We start from the raw sequence: 19,067 nt of genomic DNA, 5'->3' as shown, positions 1-19,067 counted from the left end.
AGATCCCACGAAGGAAAAGAACGTACAGGGTGAGGAAACAAATTAAGAAGCCCCTGAAAAAATCTAAGCATCAAATGACCCTCATCCGGTAGATTACGCCACTGACCCCGAAACGCCTGAATAGCCGCCCACTGCTCCCGCAGAGATGCCACTGACAACCCCAATTGTGCACCATCCTGTAAAAACTGCATCAAATCAAATATAGACACGCAGGTAGGATCCAATTTATGCCGGAAGCACCAAGAAGAAAAAAAACCTTCCACTGTCTACCATAGGAAAGCAAAGTGGAACGCCGCCTGGAAGCCAGCAAAGTAGAACTCAAAGCCACTGGTACCCCCAGACCCGTCAAACCCCGTCGTTCAACTTCCAGGCCGTCAAGTGTAACCTTCTCAATGACCCCATCGAGAGGCAAGGAAACTCCAGGGGAGACGGACAAAGAGGAAGAGGCCACATCCGGCCGGATGCCATCAGCTGCAGCAATGGAAACCAATTCGCCCTCGGCCAATGGGGCGCAATCAAGATAACCCTGGCCCCCAGCTGCCGCACCCTCAACAGAAAAGACCGGATCAGCTGAAACGGCGGGAAAGCGTACAAAAGGCCCCTCGGCCAAGGACACGACATCCCGTCCACCTCCCAAGCCTGAGGACACCGAAACCAGGAGCAGAAGCGACTGAGCTTCACATTTTCCGGGGACGCAAACACATCCAGCACTGGAAGACCCCAGAGACGAACCAGATGAAGAAACAGTGACTTCAGGAGGGAGAAAAGTTGAGAGGAAGGAATCACCCTGTTGAGCAGGTCCGCCCGCACATTGGCCACCCCCCGAATGTACGTAGCCCGGAGAGAAGGAACCCACTCCCTCAAAAAAATCCACAAAAAAATCATCCTGGCCAGACTGAACAAAGCCCTCGACCTGGTCCCCCCCTGTCGGTTGACATAAGCCTTGGCCACTAAGTTGTCCGTCCGAATAAGAACCGCAACTCCCTTCAGGGACCCCTGGAAATGTATCAGAGCCAACAATACAGCTTTCAACTCGCGCCAATTCGACGACCGATTGGCCTCCAGCGGGGACCAGAACCCCTGAATCTGTGCCGACCCCATCCAAGCATCCCATCCAGAGAGGCTGGCATCCGTTGTCACCACCACTGGGCTTAGAGGAGACAAAGAAACCCCTACCCGAAGATGATTGGACTCCAACCACCATCTCAACTCCCTGCGAATCAACCCTGACCCCGGAATCCTGGTCATCAAAGAACCAGACCCTGGTGCCCACCTTCTCAGGAACCATGTCATCCAGCAAAGAAGATGGAAACGCGCCCAAGGGACCAGAAATATCACTGACGCCAAATGCCCTTGCAGACGCAACCACAGAAGTGCACGGGGGCAGTCTGTAACACAACCTCCCTCACCATGGACTGGAGTACACCTAACCTCTTTTCTGACACCGTCACCAAACCTAGAAGAGTCCGAAACCGAGCCCCTAGAAAAACCAGATCCTGGGACGGGACCAAATCTGACTTCCCCCAGTTGATCAAAAACCTGTGGTTTTGCAGGACCACCAGAACCCGGGCCACCTGTCTCCGCAACAGGCCCTCCGAGGGCGCATGTATCAGGATGTCGTCCAGATACGGATGAACAAACACCCCTTCTGAATGCAGCAAAGCCACCAGGGGGGCCAGCACCTTTGTAAAAATCCGAGGAGAAGACTTGAGGCCGAAAGGCAGTACACAAAACTGATAATGCTCCTGATCCACAGCAAACCTTAGGAACCTCTGAGAAGTCTTTGCCACAGGCACATGTAGGTAAGCATCCTGCAGATCCAGTGACACCAGAAAGTCCCCCTGACTGACCAATGAAAAAATAGTCTGAATCGACAGCATGCGGAAATGCACCGTCTTGATCCAAGCATTCACTCCTTTCAGATTGAGCACAGGCCGAAACCCCCCTGATACCTTCTGAACTAGAAACAAGACAGAATAAATGCCCTGACCCCTTTCTTCCCGGGGAACGCGGGAAATGGCCCCTTTCAAAAGCAAGTCCCGGACTCCGTCCAACAATGCCTCTCTCCGTGCCCCGACTGTAGGCAGAGGAGTGGGACGCACCCCCGAATCCGGAGGCACCACAACAAAATCGATGACGTAACCATTGGCCACTATGTCCAGCACCCAATGATCGCTGACACTCTCCTACCAAGTTGAAAGAAAGTGCCTCAGCCTTCCCCCAACCTGCCCTATGCCAGGCCCACAGTGATTGTCAGGACCCCTTCTTGAACCCACCCCGGTTCATAGGAGCAGCTTTCTTAGGGGAAAAACGAGGCTGAAAACGACATTTCCTAAACGAAAAAGATATTGCATCCATCTTGGGAGAAGAACAGGAATGCTTCTTCCACCCTTTCCCAGAAGCAGATCCTCCTTTATAAGGCAAGGCATGCTTCCTTTCCTTAAACGCCTTGGAAAGCATGGAAGGCAATTGATCTCCAAACAAGCTACGACCCTCAAGAGTGCCGTCGCAGGAGGGCAGACTTCTCCCCAGGGTCGGCCTTCCAGGACTGCAACCATAGGGACCTACGGGCCCCAATCAAGGCTCCAGACGCTAGAGCCGAAGTCCGGACCACATCTGATGATACATCCGCCTGCAACCTGGCCTGCTGCTCCATACCAGCCAGGAGTTCGGAACACTCCGCCCCTTCCTGAACAGCCACTGCCAGCTTATCAAAGTCCTGCACCAACGACTGGGCCGCATAAGCGGAATATATACCTGCTCTCAGTGTCATATTCTCAGCCGCAAAAGCCCTCTTGAGCCCAGAATCCACCTTACGGTCCGTGGCATCAGTAGGCACACAATCCTCCGATTGACTGCCATTTTGCCAATCAGGGTAGCCAAAATTGAATCCAGGCGAACAGAGGAAGGTAATACATCCTCTCCCTCTAACAAATAAAGTTTCTGGAGGAATCGTTGAACCTGAGCTTTATCCACATCCTTCCATTCACAAAACACCATATCCTTCACAGGTCCCTGAAAAGGCATGGCAAACTTAGAAGGCGTCTGATTTTGCGGGAATAAGTTAGAGTCAGAGTTCGTAGGCTGAAACACTGGAAACCCTAAATTGTCCCGTACATGGGCCATCACCTCCCACATCTCCTCTCTGGAGACATATTTCCCCCCCAGAAGAAGTAAATGGAGCCTCCCCCTCCTCATCCTCTGAGGAGGACCTCCCCACAGTAGCAGGTGTATGTGCAGCTTTAGACCGACTAGGCCTGGCCATCCCTGCCTGGAGAGCCCTGGAAACAGCCACCTCAATCATCTCCTGCACCTCCTCCCTGGACATGAGTGGCGCAGCACCACCACCCGGAACCTGGTGACCCCCAGCGGTTGAAATGTCAGCAGCACCCTCCTCCCCTGAGGAGGAGGAAGAAACAATCGTACGTCGCTTAGCAGGCACCTTAGGCATGGTAGAATCAAAAAACACTACCATCTCCCTGAATACACTCTCAAATATACAGGATACAGGACCCAGGACCTCCCACAACACAACCATTAACCAATCCCCACAAAGATAAAATTAAAGAATGCAGTTAAAATTGCGGGCAGAACGCCCGTTCTACCAGTTACTGGAACGAAAAAATGCTCCTCAGCACCTCTACGCGGCTCCGTGGGCAGAGGAAACCGGAAATGGACGCCCCAGCCGCAAAGAGCCGACTGACCCCATCAGCCGACTCCCAGGACGCGTCTTACGAGCAGCCCCGCCTGCTCTGAAAAGATGCGACCGGCCAGAGCACACCTCGCGGAGCCCCGCGCCCCGAGGAGTGCCGTGGAGGAAAGAGAAAAGGTAAGTCTAGCGTGGGCTAGACAAAAAAAACAGGAGGTGGTAGGGGTGGGGGGGGGGGTTTAAAAGGGGAAGGGAGGGTCTAGAGGGAGGCAGGAAGCCTCATTGGTTATAAGGAAGGCGAGGGAGGGACAGGAGGTAAAGATTATGATAAGGAATACAAGAGGATTAAGCCCACTAGGCCCACCCTAGCATGGCACCAGATATATATAATCACTTGGCTGCATTATATGAAACAGGCTGAGGCTACCGCCAGCCTGCCCTTTCATGTGGGATCAGGATCCACTGCCAGCATGGTGGGGGGAAGGGGGTGACGAGGAATGGGGCCTTTCGGGATTTCACCCAGAAGGGTGTAGCACACAAAATGTCTAAACCTTTCCCTGTGTCCTCTGCTCCATCTTCTACCAGGGCAGACCTCTTCTCTCAGTCAGCAGGACGGGTCCTTATCCCAACCACTAGAGCCTCCACATTTGTGGCTGAACATTCTGCTGGGGCACCTGAGCTCCTTCCTGTTGCCATCAGAGCTGGTTGATGCGGTCTTCTCTATTTGTCATTCCTCTGCCATTATGATCTTCTGTGGAATGTGGAATAGATTTGCCGCCTGGTGTACAGAACATGGTGTGTATCATTTGAAGACTCATCTAGCAGAAATCCTCGGTTTTGCTTTTTCACTGGCTCATCACTTATGCAAATTAATATAAAGTGAAGGTGGCCTAAAGGTATTGGAGCACTTCACATTAGAACAATTAGGTCTCAGGTTTGAGCATAAGAATAGAGGTGGACAAAATCACATTTATAGCCTAGGCACGCTGGATGTTTGCAGCCACCAATCAGCAGTACAAACCATAACAACAAAATGTGATATGCGCCAGGCGGACTATGACTCCACAAGAAATAAAGTGTAGTGCTCCATATGCAAATTAGGGGCTTGAGGGACAGGAGGAGACGGTATGTTGATAGGGCCTAGGTAAGAAAAGAACAAGCGGATAGGAGATGCAAAAACGATGGAAGTTAAGCTAGAGAGAGTGACACACATGTTTGTGGTAGGGTACAGAGAAGAACTAGAAGTGAGATAAACCCAAAACTGTGGGGACAGTCAAGAGAGAGATGGGGAGGATGCATGGCAGGTCAAGTCCATTAGGAAACAATTACAGAAGGTCCAGTGTGGAAGATGCAGACATCCAGCCGCTTCATGAGCGAGCCACGTATTCTCTCAAAGACCAGATTGTGTATTCATTGATAACAGTTGGGATTTCAATTCCTTTTCATCAGTTATTTATTTAGTTATGTATATGTTATCTGTTTAATTAGATTGTCTTAATATGAAATAATGAATCAAATCGAAAACGGGATTTAAAGAATCAGAGTATAAAGTTAAGAACACAATTCAAAGTAAATGCAGTGGACCATTTAAACACAGTCCACATTTATAGTAGCAAGTGAGAAGAACAGCCCTAGTGCCACAACCAAATATCGGATTTTTTCCCGTATCTTTCATGTGAATTATACTTTAAAAACAACGGGCGCTGATAGACCCTACAAAGAGAGAGGGCAGAGGGCAATCAACCTACAAGTATAATGCACTATTATTTTTCTTCAAATTACAGTCAGTAACCATCTCTAGCTGTTAAATCATTTATAAGAGTTTTAGGAGATCATCCGAATTAATAGCAATCCTCCCGCGTAATATGACATTCTTCATGCAAGGGTAAGGACATTCTTCAGTGTAGGTAATAGGTTTAAATACTGCAAGTTACTCACTGTAAGCTGGAAAGATCTCTTCTCTTCATCATAAGCCGTATCATTGGCCTGGCTAATACTAAAAAATATATTTTCTCCAAATAATCATGTGAACATCACACTTACAGCTTGGGGTACTGACACTAAAGCAGAAATGTTAGAATTCAATGGGATGGGTGCGCCGACCTCGAATCTCTGAATGCCTTTCAAACACTTTACTGACAAATTACTGTTCATGCGCAATTCGAGCTTAGAATAATGTTGAATCACTTCCTTGTTGCTCCCACAAACATAATTTTAATTCAAGGAGTATGACGTATCAGTGCAGAAGCAGGGAGTCCCAACACCTGTTTAAATATCTTAATCTCCAAATAGAAAAGATTCAGGCATCTATCAAAAATTAAAAACTTCCTATAACGCTCTAGGGATCTGTCTTCCCTCTAATAAATCTAATCAAGGTGTCCGGCGCAAACCCACCAAAATATTTTTAAGTCTTAGCACAACAGCTACAACACTGGAGACGTTTAGAGTTATTCTAGCTGAATGTACACTCCATTTTAAGGACCTAGTGAATGTCATCCTCAAATAGTGATAATGGTGAATAGGTCAAAGCTTTGGCATGCCTTCGAACTTCTGGGGATGCGTGGACCAGGCACCACTGAAGTTGAAGCCCCCAGGGGTGCCTGTGGAGCAGGTGGAGATGTCTAGAAGGGGGGTGCCTCCCATGGAGGCATTTCCTCCGGTCCCAAAGAGGGCACGTGCGCAGGGCAGATGTAAAGGTAATTTACAGGGACAGGCTGCTGTTTACCCGGGTATTTCAGAGGTGCATACCCTTAGGAAGCTGAGCCAGTGGGTCGGACCCCAGCTCCGGGGGATTCAGGCCAGCCTGCAACCCAGGGAATGTCAAAGCGGTAATGGGACCAGGGGTGGCATTGTGCAGAATGGCATTAAGTGTTTGCCTATTGGGGTTACACCCGCAGGGGGTCCTTCCCAGTCAGACTTAGTGGCTAATTTGGCGTCAGTGTTGCCTTGGCTCTCAGAAGTGGGGATGCTGTCCGCCGCCGTGGTTGGGGGTGGGGGCCTTGGTCGGTACTAATGAGGGTGACGATTTAGAAAGTGCTAGGCGCTTGGTGGCTCACCTGGGTGGGGCTAATGGTGGTCAGGAATCCAAAGGTGGTGCAGCAGGTCCAGGGTCTTCTGCGGGCCCAATGTGCCCCCACAAGTTGTCACGGCAGCACCACCAGGGAGTCGGGTGGGATCACTTGGGATTGCCCATGCACCGGGACCAGGGTGGCCCACTTGCAGCCAGCGAGCCAAGTACCTACTGCGTCTGGCACTATTTCGGGGGGCAGTACATCTGGTGGACCTGCAGCAATGATGACTCCCCCCTCCACTCAGGGAAGGGCAAATTCAGATACGGGGACCCCATTACCGGCTGTTGGTTTGGGTGATCTGAGGTCTGAACATGAACAGTCCAACATGCATGTGTTAATGGATGTGATGGAAAAAATGGAATGGGGCATATGTGGATATTTTTCAGTTGCTACTGGATAAGTCTGGGAGGGAGGAGCCCAAACGTTGCAAGTAATGTTCGCATTCTAGGGACCTCGGCCATTGGCCATACAAGAAAAAAGTGGAGGAATCACTGGTGAATTGCGTTAGAGGCTTCTCAACTTATGTAGTTGGATTAATGATTTAAGCGCCCAACTTGTGTACTATCAAAATAGAATTGTGCGTGCTCATGGCGAGTATGGTGAGTCAGCCTAGAATGCGTCCATTTTCTTACGATAATGGCATTACTCCCAGTCCCACTCCCTCGCCTTCCTTATAACCAATGAGGCTACCTGCCTCCCTCTAGACCCTCCCTTCCCCTTTTAACCCCCCCCTCCCCTACCACCTCCTGTACAAAAACCAAGCCCAAGTAGCAACTCAGACAGTCCGTACTGGGGGGGGGCGGGAGGGAATGGAAAGGAAGGCTAGGGAGTAGGACTAGGAGTAATGCCAATATCGTAAGAAAATGGACGCATTACCTCCCGTCCCTCCCTCGCCTTCCTTATAACCAATGAGACATAGCAAGAATCACACAGGAGACGGACACTGAGTTGCAAGAAGTTTATTATAATGCACACAGGCCACCAAGACCCTACCCCTATTACCTCATAGAGGATAAGACCCGGTGACCCAACACCGACTCCAAACCACCCAAGTCCGTCAGCCTATAATGCCGAACAAACGTCGAAGGAGAAGCCCAAGTGGCGGCCCTGCAAATTTCCACCACCGAAGTCCCTTGAAGCTCAGCCACCGTAGCCGCCATACCCCTGGTAGAATGACCCTGAATCCCCTGGGGAGGAACCACCCCTTTCAAGGAATAAGCCAACAGAATCAACGATCTCACCCACCGACTCAAGGAAGCTGTGGAAGGCTTTTCCCCTTTACGGGCCGGACCGAAATATACAAAAAGCAAATCACCCTTACGGAAAGGAGCCACCACACGCAGATACTCCAACAAAGCCCTGCGCACATCTAAAGAATGTAAACGAACCTCCTCGACCGAGGAGGGATTCGGACAAAATGAAGGAAGGATGACCTCCTGGCGAGCATGGAAAGAAGAATTAACTTTCGGAATAAAAGAAGGCACCGGAACAAGAATCACCCGATCCCGAAAAACTTTACAAAAAGGAAAAGAACAGGCCAAGGCCCCCAATTCCACTAAATGGCGGACCGAAGTAATGGCCACCAAAAAGAACGTTTTCAAAGAAAGAAGGCGCAAATCACATTCCCCCAGCGGTTCAAAAGGGGCAGCAGTCAAAGCATCTAAAACTAAAGACAGATCCCACGAAGGAAAAGAACGTACAGGGTGAGGAAACAAATTAAGAAGCCCCTGAAAAAATCTAAGCATCAAATGACCCTCATCCGGTAGATTACGCCACTGACCCCGAAACGCCTGAATAGCCGCCCACTGCCCCCGCAGAGATGCCACTGACAACCCCAATTGTGCACCATCCTGTAAAAACTGCATCAAATCAAATATAGACACGCAGGTAGGATCCAATTTATGCCGGAAGCACCAAGAAGAAAAAAAACCTTCCACTGTCTACCATAGGAAAGCAAAGTGGAACGCCGCCTGGAAGCCAGCAAAGTAGAACTCAAAGCCACTGGTACCCCCAGACCCGTCAAACCCCGTCTTTCAACTTCCAGGCCGTCAAGTGTAACCTTCTCAATGACCCCATCGAGAGGCAAGGAAACTCCAGGGGAGACGGACAAAGAGGAAGAGGCCACATCCGGCCGGATGCCATCAGCTGCAGCAATGGAAACCAATTCGCCCTCGGCCAATGGGGCGCAATCAAGATAACCCTGGCCCCCAGCTGCCGCACCCTCAACAGAAAAGACCGGATCAGCTGAAACGGCGGGAAAGCGTACAAAAGGCCCCTCGGCCAAGGACACGACATCCCGTCCACCTCCCAAGCCTGAGGACACCGAAACCAGGAGCAGAAGCGACTGAGCTTCACATTTTCCGGGGACGCAAACACATCCAGCACTGGAAGACCCCAGAGACGAACCAGATGAAGAAACAGTGACTTCAGGAGGGAGAAAAGTTGAGAGGAAGGAATCACCCTGTTGAGCAGGTCCGCCCGCACATTGACCACCCCCCGAATGTACGTAGCCCGGAGAGAAGGAACCCACTCCCTCAAAAAAATCCACAAAAAAATCATCCTGGCCAGACTGAACAAAGCCCTCGACCTGGTCCCCCCCTGTCGGTTGACATAAGCCTTGGCCACTAAGTTGTCCGTCCGAATAAGAACCGCAACTCCCTTCAGGGACCCCTGGAAATGTATCAGAGCCAACAATACAGCTTTCAACTCGCGCCAATTCGACGACCGATTGGCCTCCAGCGGGGACCAGAACCCCTGAATCTGTGCCGACCCCATCCAAGCATCCCATCCAGAGAGGCTGGCATCCGTTGTCACCACCACTGGGCTTAGAGGAGACAAAGACACCCCTACCCGAAGATGATTGGACTCCAACCACCATCTCAACTTCCTGCGAATCAACCCTGACCCCGGAATCCTGGTCATCAAAGAACCAGACCCTGGTGCCCACCTTCTCAGGAACCATGTCATCCAGCAAAGAAGATGGAAACGCGCCCAAGGGACCAGAAATATCACTGACGCCAAATGCCCTTGCAGACGCAACCACAGAAGTGCACGGGGGCAGTCTGTAACACAACCTCCCTCACCATGGACTGGAGTACACCTAACCTCTTTTCTGACACCGTCACCAAACCTAGAAGAGTCCGAAACCGAGCCCCTAGAAAAACCAGATCCTGGGACGGGACCAAATCTGACTTCCCCCAGTTGATCAAAAACCTGTGGTTTTGCAGGACCACCAGAACCCGGGCCACCTGTCTCCGCAACAGGCCCTCCGAGGGCGCATGTATCAGGATGTCGTCCAGATACGGATGAATAAACACCCCTTCTGAATGCAGCAAAGCCACCAGGGGGGCCAGCACCTTTGTAAAAATCCGAGGAGAAGACTTGAGGCCGAAAGGCAGTACACAAAACTGATAATGCTCCTGATCCACAGCAAACCTTAGGAACCTCTGAGAAGTCTTTGCCACAGGCACATGTAGGTAAGCATCCTGCAGATCCAGTGACACCAGGAAGTCCCCCTGACTGACCAATGAAAAAATAGTCTGAATCGACAGCATGCGGAAATGCACCGTCTTGATCCAAGCATTCACTCCTTTCAGATTGAGCACAGGCCGAAACCCCCCTGATACCTTCTGAACTAGAAACAAGACAGAATAATTGCCCTGACCCCTTTCTTCCCGGGGAACGCGGGAAATGGCCCCTTTCAAAAGCAAGTCCCGGACTCCGTCCAACAATGCCTCTCTCCGTGCCCCGACTGTAGGCAGAGGAGTGGGACGCACCCCCGAATCCGGAGGCACCACAACAAAATCGATGACGTAACCATTGGCCACTATGTCCAGCACCCAATGATCGCTGACACTCTCCTACCAAGTTGAAAGAAAGTGCCTCAGCCTTCCCCCAACCTGCCCTATGCCAGGCCCACAGTGATTGTCAGGACCCCTTCTTGAACCCACCCCGGTTCATAGGAGCAGCTTTCTTAGGGGAAAAACGAGGCTGAAAACGACATTTCCTAAACGAAAAAGATATTGCATCCATCTTGGGAGAAGAACAGGAATGCTTCTTCCACCCATTCCCAGAAGCAGATCCTCCTTTATAAGGCAAGGCATGCTTCCTTTCCTTAAACGCCTTGGAAAGCATGGAAGGCAATTGATCTCCAAACAAGCTACAACCCTCAAGAGTGCCGTCGCAGGAGGGCAGACTTCTCCCCAGGGTCGGCCTTCCAGGACTGCAACCATAGGGACCTACGGGCCCCAATCAAGGCTCCAGACGCTAGAGCCGAAGTCCGGACCACATCTGATGATACATCCGCCTGCAACCTGGCCTGCTGCTCCATACCAGCCAGGAGTTCGGAACACTCCGCCCCTTCCTGAACAGCCACTGCCAGCTTATCAAAGTCCTGCACCAACGACTGGGCCGCATAAGCGGAATATATACCTGCTCTCAGTGTCATATTCTCAGCCGCAAAAGCCCTCTTGAGCCCAGAATCCACCTTACGGTCCGTGGCATCAGTAGGCACCCAATCCTCCGATTGACTGCCATTTTGCCAATCAGGGTAGCCAAAATTGAATCCAGGCGAACAGAGGAAGGTAATACATCCTCTCCCTCTAACAAATAAAGTTTCTGGAGGAATCGTTGAACCTGAGCTTTATCCACATCCTTCCATTCACAAAACACCATATCCTTCACAGGTCCCTGAAAAGGCATGGCAAACTTAGAAGGCGTCTGATATTGCGGGAATAAGTTAGAGTCAGAGTTCGTAGGCTGAAACACTGGAAACCCTAAATTGTCCCGTACATGTGCCATCACCTCCCACATCTCCTCTCTGGAGACATATTTCCCCCCCAGAAGAAGTAGATGGAGCCTCCCCCTCCTCATCCTCTGAGGAGGACCTCCCCACAGTAGCAGGTGTATGTGCAGCTTTAGACCGACTAGGCCTGGCCATCCCTGCCTGGAGAGCCCTGGAAACAGCCACCTCAATCATCTCCTGCACCTCCTCCCTGGACATGAGTGGCGCAGCACCACCACCCGGAACCTGGTGAACCCCAGCGGTTGAAATGTCAGCAGCACCCTCCTCTCCTGAGGAGGAGGAAGAAACAATCGTACGTCGCTTAGCAGGCACCTTAGGCATGGTAGAATCAAAAAACACTACCATCTCCCTGAATACACTCTCAAATATACAGGATACAGGACCCAGGACCTCCCACAACACAACCATTAACCAATCCCCACAAAGATAAAATTAAAGAATGCAGTTAAAATTGCGGGCAGAACGCCCGTTCTACCAGTTACTGGAACGAAAAAATGCTCCTCAGCACCTCTACGCGGCTCCGTGGGCCGAGGAAACCGGAAATGGACGCCCCAGCCGCAAAGAGCCGACTGACCCCATCAGCCGACTCCCAGGACGCGTCTTACGAGCAGCCCCGCCTGCTCTGAAAAGACGCGACCGGCCAGAGCACACCTCGCGGAGCCCCGCGCCCCGAGGAGTGCTGTGGAGGAAAGAGAAAAGGTAAGTCTAGCGTGGGCTAGACAAAAAAAACAGGAGGTGGTAGGGGTGGGGGGGGGGGGTTTAAAAGGGGAAGGGAGGGTCTAGAGGGAGGGAGGAAGCCTCATTGGTTATAAGGAAGGCGAGGGAGGGACGGGAGGTAAAGATTATGATAAGGAATACAAGAGGATTAAGCCCACTAGGCCCACCCTAGCATGGCACCAGATATATATAATCACTTGGCTGCATTATATGAAACAGGCTGAGGCTACCGCCAGCCTGCCCTTTCATGTGGGATCAGGATCCACTGCCAGCATGGTGGGGGGAAGGGGGTGACGAGGAATGGGGCCTTTCGGGATTTCACCCAGAAGGGTGTAGCACACAAAATGTCTAAACCTTTCCCTGTGTCCTCTGCTCCATCTTCTACCAGGGCAGACCTCTTCTCTCAGTCAGCAGGACGGGTCCTTATCCCAACCACTAGAGCCTCCACATTTGTGGCTGAACATTCTGCTGGGGCACCTGAGCTCCTTCCTGTTGCCATCAGAGCTGGTTGATGCGGTCTTCTCTATTTGTCATTCCTCTGCCATTATGATCTTCTGTGGAATGTGGAATAGATTTGCCGCCTGGTGTACAGAACATGGTGTGTATCATTTGAAGACTCATCTAGCAGAAATCCTCGGTTTTGCTTTTTCACTGGCTCATCAGGATTGTGTGTTGGGCATGTCAAGGGGTACACCGCAGCCTGGTTAGATTTTTACTGCCTTCCACACCAGCCTTCCCTGTTGAAATCAAATTATGATGTTTTTGCGAGGACTGGCAAATTTGTTTCTACCTATTTAGTTTGTCATGACCAAATGGGATCTGACTCTTGTGTTAACCTTTATGAAGGGTGCTCCCTTTGAGCCCTTTCACAGATGTCAGTTGACATTGTTATGGTTCAGAACTGTTTTAATTGTGGCCATAACCTTAGAGCGGCGCATCAGTGAGTTTGCATGCATTGAGCATTTATTCACTATATGCATGCATCTTGCCTGGACAAGGAGGTCTTCTAGTTAAAGTGGCTTTGCTTTCCAAAGTAGTGTCTCCTTTCTACCTGGCGCAATCCATTCCCCTTCCCACCTTTTACCCTCTGCACTGCCCCACCAAGGAGGAGGAGAAAGCAACCCCTGCTGGACCTCAGAAGGCAACTTCGTATTTAAATTGATCCGACCAAAGAGATCTGGTCTGATGACGTGCTCTTTCTTGGGTACATGAGCAGCAAAAAGGACAAGGCAGTCCAAAGATGACTTTTTCTAAATAGGTAATTAAGTGCACTTTGATGTGCTAATCCCTTGACAAGAAAGAACCACCATAGTAAATCTAAGCATGTCCCATCACAGCAAAATCTTCCACCTCAGCATTGGTTAGGAGTGCTCATGTAGCTGAGATCTGTCATGCTCCGACATGTGCTTCCCTTCATACCTTTGACAAACATTTCTGGTTGGTTCGAAAGGTGACAAGGAATGGCCCCTTTCCATGTTTTGTGCTTCAGGATTTACTTGTTTTACATTCCTTTCAGGCATGGGGGGGGCATACTGCTTTGGAATCTGTTCATCAGTCATCTGATGGTGAATCTGCTGCTAGAAGAATTAATCAAAAGCAAAAGTTACTTACCCTTTGGTAATGATCTTTCTGGTGATGATGACGGTACAGTCCATCAAACTTTTCACTTGTGTTTGTTTTTTATAAACACAATTACATAGCGGGATATTTGTTTTATTGAGTAAACAACAACTCCACGGTGTTGTAATTTAAATGTTTTTACAGTCACTTACTGCCAGATTTTTCACAGCGATAATGGATAGTAAATACCGGCCATTCGATCACCCACTCTAAATCAGTCAGGCAGCTGAATGGCCAAACCTCCATCAGCCCTTCTCCTTGAGGCTGTCAGAAGTGTGTGTCAATGACATAGACAAGAGTACTTTCCATCTTTGACGTATCTAATACTTAATGTCCACCCAACTGTAAATCAGTTTGATGGAGAGGGTCTTCTGTCACTATTACGACGGAGTACCCTCTCCATCAAACTCTAAATCAGCCCCTGTATTTGTGAACAGAGCAGAACTAGTCCTGCTTCATTTGAAGAGACAGTCCTATGAATCTGTTGTTAAAATAGGGGCATACTTATCTATCTTGGCAACTGAGAGAAAAGAGGGAGAAAGCTTATGTAAATGTAGTAATATGTGGTGGAATAAGAGATTGAAAAGTGAGGAAATAAACTAGAAGAGTTAATGCATTTTTTATGAAAATGTCTGTGCTGCATAGTTTCATGGACCAGAAGGTCAAATATAGGTCTCCAAACACAGGTGACCAGACTAACTCATGGGTAGGCGGTGGAGCATTTAATTATTCCCCCTGCCTGGCCTTTTCCACTCATTTCCTTCCCTAATTCTCCCACTGAGGCCCCTGCATAAAGATACCTTCTACTCAGTGCATATGGTAAATGTATGCATTAAACCCCGTGTAATGGAGGAACCCGTGTAGTTTTGCAACTGGTAAATCCGGTACGACACTCATAATTGCATGTTACTTGGGCGGTGTTACACCAGGCTATATACATTTTCCTTTAAGGTTACACATCCTGCTAGTAACGTGCAGCTTGTAATCGAGTCCTAAGGGGGAACACAAACTCCATAGAAACATTAATAATAAAGCATCGGACGTGCTATGCTGGGGGTTTGTACAAAGTGCAGTATTCTTTTTACTTTTACGTAGAACCCACATTCATTCTCAGATCGCTTGCGTTGTGTAATGGTGGTTACAGAAGAATATTTCAGTATGGCCAGCCATTCAGTTTGTATGGTCCATCGGTTCTTGTAAGGCTCGTGAATTCCAAAAGATCCCTCATCAAATCAAAGTTGCTTGCCTTTGCCTTTGAAATATATTATTCTCCGAGGTCATGTCAGGATAAATGGTCGGTAAATCAAGGAATTTAAAAACAGAATTTCCCCCAGCATTATTTTGTTATACAACTACTGAACACATTCACGTCCTTACGAAATTAAAGATTTATTTAAAGCCTTTGGGCCAGATGTAGAAAAGGATTTGCGCCTCGCAAACGGCGAAAAACGCCGTTTGCGAGGCGCAAAAGCCTCTGCGCGATGCAGAAATGCATTTTGCGAGTCGGATCGGACTCGCAAAATGCATTTCCGACTCGCAAATAGGAAGGGGTGTTCCCTTCCTATTTGCGACTCGCAACGCTATGCAATTTCATTTGCGACCGCAAAAGCGGTCGCAAATGAAATCGCAGTTACCATCCACTTGAAGTGGATGGTAACCCAGTCGCAAACGGGAAGGGGTCCCCATCGAACCTCTTCCCCTTTGTGAATGGAAACAAAAATATTTTTTCAGAGCAGGCAGTGGTCCAATGGACCACTGCCTGCTCTGAAAAAAAACGAAACTAAAGGTTTCGGTATTTTTTTCCAAGTGCAGCTCGTTTTCCTTTAAGGAAAACGGGCTGCAGATGGAAAAAAAAAACTGCTTTATTAAAAAGCAGTCACGGACATGGTGGTCTGCTGTCTCCAGCAGGCCACCATCCCTGTGAGTGCCCATACTCGCAATGGGGTCACAAACTGCGACCCACCTCATTAATATTAATGAGGTGGGTCTTTGCGACCCCATTGCGAGTTGCAGAAGGTGTCTGAGACACCTTTCTGTATAGCAAATTGTGACTTGCAATTTGCGAGTCGCACGGACTCGCAAATTGCAAGTCGCAATTTTCAACCTACCTACATCTGGCCCTTAGTTTTGTGTAGTTCTGTTCAGTATTTTCTACTTCTGCCCACAGCAAAATCCCCAGGGGACCTACAATAGAAAAAGCTTCTTCTGTGATCACCGAACCCATTTAACTTTTACCTCCTGATAAGTCTGCACACATCTTGCCATGTTGGAATGTGCCAACTGCTTGCCAAAGTTTGTGCAGTTTTGTCAGGCAGTGGCAAGTTGTTAGCACGGCAGAAAGGCTTTTTAACCATTAAACACAGTCACTGTCGGGGCTTCATCATTTAGACCTCTTTCACAATTCAGTTTCTCATAAGAGCATAGTCTGTTCTTTTATTTATTCTTAATTATATTTTCATTCTCTTATGTGCGTAGTGCATTTTAGGTTACTTCTCCCTACTTCTTAGAAAGATAACAGTACGTCTTACAGCTGGATAAGATTGTATGTGTTTCTTAAAGAACACAAACGTGAGTCTTTGTTTTAAGTTTAAGCAAAGATCTAGAATAGTAATTGAATAATGTATTAGTTAGGTTTTGTTGTGTTCATCGCGGACATAATGCCCATTTATAAAGTCAATGGCTGATACTGGTATTTCATATAACAGCTGTATACCATTGTATAAATGGTAACAATGTTTCCATTTTTTTTATCCCTTTTGTTGTAGATCAGCAGAGAAATGCTACAAAGAATTCCAATTTTAAAGACTCTTCGTCACAAGGAGCAGCAGGCAGGGAAGGATGTTTCCCTGAAGGATGAGGGGCTTTCGAATGAGAATAATCAAGGACCGTTCCTGAAAACCAAAGTAGAAGGCAAGACCATGGGTGTGGAGGCCAACCCACTCCAAACTGGACACAATCGGAGAGGAAATGAAAGATCACCAGAAAATGAAGGACCCTATGATGCTTGTACCATTACTGCAGTTTATATAGGGAATATCCCTCAAGATGTCCGGGTCAGTGAGTTGAAGAGTGCTTTACGAGAAAGAAAAGCATTACCACTGCGCCTCAACTGGCATGGTGCGCAGCATAGAGCCTTCCTGGACTACAAGGACCAGGCTACTGCGGAGAGCATGGTGTCTTCTCTAGCAGGGTTGTGCATTGGTGGGAAGACACTACGCGCAGAGCTTGCCAAAAATCAAAGAACCACGAGAGGTGAAAGCCAATTCTCTGAAAGACCTGCCTGACACAGAAATTGCCGTACCTCGCTTACTGTTTACTAAACTGAAGCATGCATGTTTTGCAGGAGCTTAAATTGCTATACTTTTCAAAAATCAAACCTGGAATAGAACCATATTTGTTATTGCACTGTATGAAAAAATTAAAAATGCTGCAATATCGACTGTTCAATAAGTCATATATCACTGCACAAAGGGTATTTTTTTATTAGAAGCATAAAAATAGTGTATTATTTATAGGCCATGGATAAAGTCGCCTCCCTCTATGATAAAGACAGCCATTGTTAAAATCAAAGGACTACCAGAATATACCCGACTGATCCCTTGTAGGAAGATTCCCTTTGGGCAGTAGTCACAATGATGCTTGGATGGATTGTCTGCCACATCCTTAATGTATTCTTGGAATGAAAGAAAAAGGCTCAGCAGGTCATATCATAAGACTTCGTGTAAGCAAGCTATGATAAAATTACATTTTTAAAAGGTTTGTAAGTTACAGAGGTACTCTGCAGCTTTTTGTCATGTTTCACCATAGTATTTTCAGATTGTGGCATTGGGGCAAATCATACCTCAAGACCATTATAAAGACTCGCTGTTGAAGGAAAACACATATGTTTGGATTGTTAAAGATGTCCGGCTGTCCCATAGTATGGTTTCCAGGAGAACCCAGTTTTTTCCCTGTTAGAAGCTCGATATTCCTGCGTGTCCTCTTATTTTGTGTTCTTATAAATACCAGCACCACATTCCAATCTAGGGGGGGGGGGCTTGCAAAATGGTGCCTACTGTGTGCTCTTCCAAATAAAAAGCCTCTCTAGCCTCCAGAACTGGTATACCTGCCCTCGTCATGTGTGGAACATGTATGAAGCAAGAATTGATGTGTGTGACATCTGTGGTTCACAGCTGGAGTGGTGAATGGTGGGGGTCCTTTTGGACCCTATATACATAATGCACAATATATTGGTGTCCTTTTTGTCTGCTCCTTTGTTCTTCTAGGACATAACAACCTACACTTTGTCTTTTCCTATCTGCCTCCCAGAACCTATGAAAGCAGTTTGTGGATGGAGGTCCCCAGCATATTCTCAGTCCCCATGTCTTGGGATGTTGCTATCTTCCATGGCAACGGTAGCAGGTGTCGGCCTATGTCCAAGCTCAGTACACATCAGACTGTTCTCACTGGGGGCTCTGGGCTTAGACGCCTGAACAATTTGGCCAACAACAGGACCACAAGCTTCACCAGTATGGAGCAGTTATAGAATTTTTATATTTGTTAGACTAGGCTTTCAAGATGGCTCTGGTATCTCCCTTGGCCACCAGAATGGTACAAGTATGCTTGGTTTGTTTTTCATTGTTATATGTACATCACTGTAGGAGAAGAAGACACCTGGCTAGCAATTGAATCCAGTTTGTGGTTTCCATTTTCTCTCCAGACTGAAACCAGATCTAGGAAGCGTGCAGGGTAATTTGATGTATGTTTCCTGTGGAGCGATTGAAAAGTTATTTTGCTGCAAGAGCAAGTGGACTACTACTGCTAGGAGGAATTCACCTTCTTCGTGAGAAAAGTTTGCAAGGCAGAGCTCAAAGGAAGACCTGTCTGAGGACATCTCAAAAGACTGAAATAACTCTAGAAACATAAAGTAGCAGAGCCCTAGGGCCCCTGCAAACCAGGATGCAAGGAGACGCATTATCTGGGTCTAGGTGCTGCAACATTGCCTGTTGTCAAAGTAAGGGAAAGCCTACACCATCTCCAATCCATTCTTTGTCATAAGTTGTTTCTGTTCCTCTCTCTTCAGCTCTATAAGGATCAGAAGGTAGTCAGTTGACAGCCTCCCTCCCACCTCTTGTGTGGCCTCCAGTTTTGCTGGCTAAAGGAGGTCACTTTAATGTTAAAACCATTGTAGTTTTTTTCTAGCCCTTCTGGTTTTGGGACTATTATC

At 48.3% G+C, this 19,067-nt stretch overlaps 1 protein-coding gene across 2 annotated transcripts in view; it reads left to right on the top strand.

Annotated features, from left to right (window-relative positions):
• The window catches only part of MTHFSD (methenyltetrahydrofolate synthetase domain containing), a 104,615-nt gene extending 86,652 nt beyond the window's left edge, over positions 1-17,963 (top strand). For both annotated transcript variants that reach the window (XM_069217262.1, XM_069217263.1), the window contains exon 9: positions 16,627-17,963. In XM_069217262.1, coding sequence (XP_069073363.1) covers positions 16,627-17,145 — 519 coding nt within the window. In that variant the 3' untranslated portion in view covers positions 17,146-17,963. The remainder of the gene's footprint in view (positions 1-16,626) is intronic.
• Positions 17,964-19,067: the final 1,104 nt, after the last annotated feature.

This window comes from Pleurodeles waltl, chromosome 12 (assembly GCF_031143425.1).
Source record: "Pleurodeles waltl isolate 20211129_DDA chromosome 12, aPleWal1.hap1.20221129, whole genome shotgun sequence".
NCBI lineage: Eukaryota > Metazoa > Chordata > Amphibia > Caudata > Salamandridae > Pleurodeles > Pleurodeles waltl.
The sequence above is the reverse complement of the archived record's forward strand: the minus strand, read 5'-3'. Positions and strand labels throughout refer to the sequence as shown.